This window comes from Galeopterus variegatus, unplaced genomic scaffold, assembly GCF_000696425.1.
Source record: "Galeopterus variegatus unplaced genomic scaffold, G_variegatus-3.0.2 Scaffold6056, whole genome shotgun sequence".
NCBI lineage: Eukaryota > Metazoa > Chordata > Mammalia > Dermoptera > Cynocephalidae > Galeopterus > Galeopterus variegatus.
The window spans coordinates 141,902-143,664 of record NW_007732167.1 but is presented as its reverse complement, the minus strand read 5'-3'; the positions used below and the strand labels follow the sequence as shown (position 1 = coordinate 143,664).

The window sequence follows — 1,763 nt, the reverse complement described above, 5'->3', positions numbered from 1 at the left end:
CTGCATTGTGAGTTTTCATTTTCGCTCACTTGCTTCTTCTATAAAATGAAAACTGTGATTCCCGACCTTTCCTCTCTCATAGGACGCATGTATGACGGAAAGAGATGCCAATGAAAAGCTGTCAGATGCACAACATAGAATGTTTCCAAATGGATTTTATGTTAATTGTTCTGATTCTTCCTACACAAAGGCATTAATAGAAGTGCACAAAGGTTTTTACGGGAACACTTGCCATCAGTATTACAGAGCTCCCCGACACAGCAAAAACCGGGTATTCTTTACCAACAAATAAATTTCTTCAGCAAACAGCAGTGCAATTAGACATCAAAATTCTGGTTCCACTTTTCTCTAGACTGTCTGAGTGTTGTTGCTACTGATGTCATTATTTTTAATCATTTCTCAAAATGATTAATATACAGTATTGATGAAAGAATATTATAACCAAAACCTGTGTTGTCACAAGCCAGAGATCATTTTATGGCTTCAAGACAAAGAAAGAAAGAGAGAGAAAGAGAGAGAGAGGGAGGGAGGATGTAAGAAAATGAGGAAGGAAGGAAGGGAGAGAGGGAAAAAAAGAAGAGAAAACAAAAGTTCACAGAGAAAATTGAAGTCACACTTTAGCTTTGCCTGTCTTTTCTCTACCCGTCTTATTCTCTTCAAATTACATTTTTACAAAGACAATTTACCAGCTCCTTCTCCTCTTCATTTTTATCCCATAATAAGTTACAGTTCTGACATCTTTTTTCACTCAACATCATAGCCAAAGTTTTATTCTCTTAAGCAAAAGATAAAAAGTATTGCTGAGCTTTCCTAAGTGAGACACCACCAACAGCCCACCTGAGGTCCCATTTTCTGCTCAGAGGCAGTGACGTCTTGAGCACAGCTGATGCCCAAGGTTCAGATCAGAACCGGAGGTTTCTCACCCTGCAGGAGGCAGCCACCAGCATGGCAAGCCCCGGCTTACTGTGGGCACTTGCGGTCTCCACCTGCCTTGGTAAGGAAGGCACATGCGTTTGTTTTTACTAGTATCCAATAGGACTGGGAAGTAGGAAGAACGATCAACAGCACAGAGATGTAATCTCCTCATTGGGCCCAGCTACTGGAGGCAAGAAAGTTGATGAGTTCTACCTGAAGTTTGGATTCAGAAGAGGAGGGGTAGGTGGGGATAGGAACCAAACTGTGAGTCTGTCTCTTCCACATAATATGCCAATGCAGTCCTTTCTCTCCTCTTCCCACAGGATCCAGCGTGGCCCAGACTGTCACTCAGTCTCAACCAGAAGTGTCTGTATGGGAGGCAGGGACAGTGACCCTGGACTGCACCTACGACACTAGAAATAGTGATTATTATTTATTCTGGTACAAACAGCCTCCCAGCGGGCAGATGATTCTCATTATCCGCCAAGAAGCTTATAAGCAACAGAATGCAACGGAGAATCGCTTCTCTGTCATCTTCCAGAAAGCAGCCAAAATCTTCAGTCTCAAGATCTCAGACTCACAGCTGGGGGACGCCGCGATGTACTTCTGTGCTCTTGGGAGCGCACAGTGAGAGGAGCGACAGGCAGAGGCTGACAGAAACCTCAGACCTCAGCGTCTGTGCAGAGGTGGGAGGAAGTGTTAACAAGAACATACAGAGGAAATCATTGTCTTCTCTGAAGGAAAAAAGTAAATACTGTTTAATCTGACTATCAGGAACACAGAGAGGATGTCTCTGAGCTATAATTCTTAAAATAGTAATACAACAACAAAGGTACATGGTGCTATAT

The 1,763-nt window shown here is 42.9% G+C and overlaps 1 gene segment (V, D, J or C); it reads left to right on the top strand.

Annotated features, from left to right (window-relative positions):
- The window catches only part of LOC103605752, a 12,172-nt gene extending 10,626 nt beyond the window's left edge, over positions 1–1,546 (top strand). Inside the window, 2 exon segments of the V gene segment in view lie at positions 861–994; positions 1,239–1,546. Of these exon segments, the coding sequence occupies positions 861–994; positions 1,239–1,546 (442 nt within the window).
- The last annotated feature ends 217 nt before the right edge of the window (positions 1,547–1,763 follow it).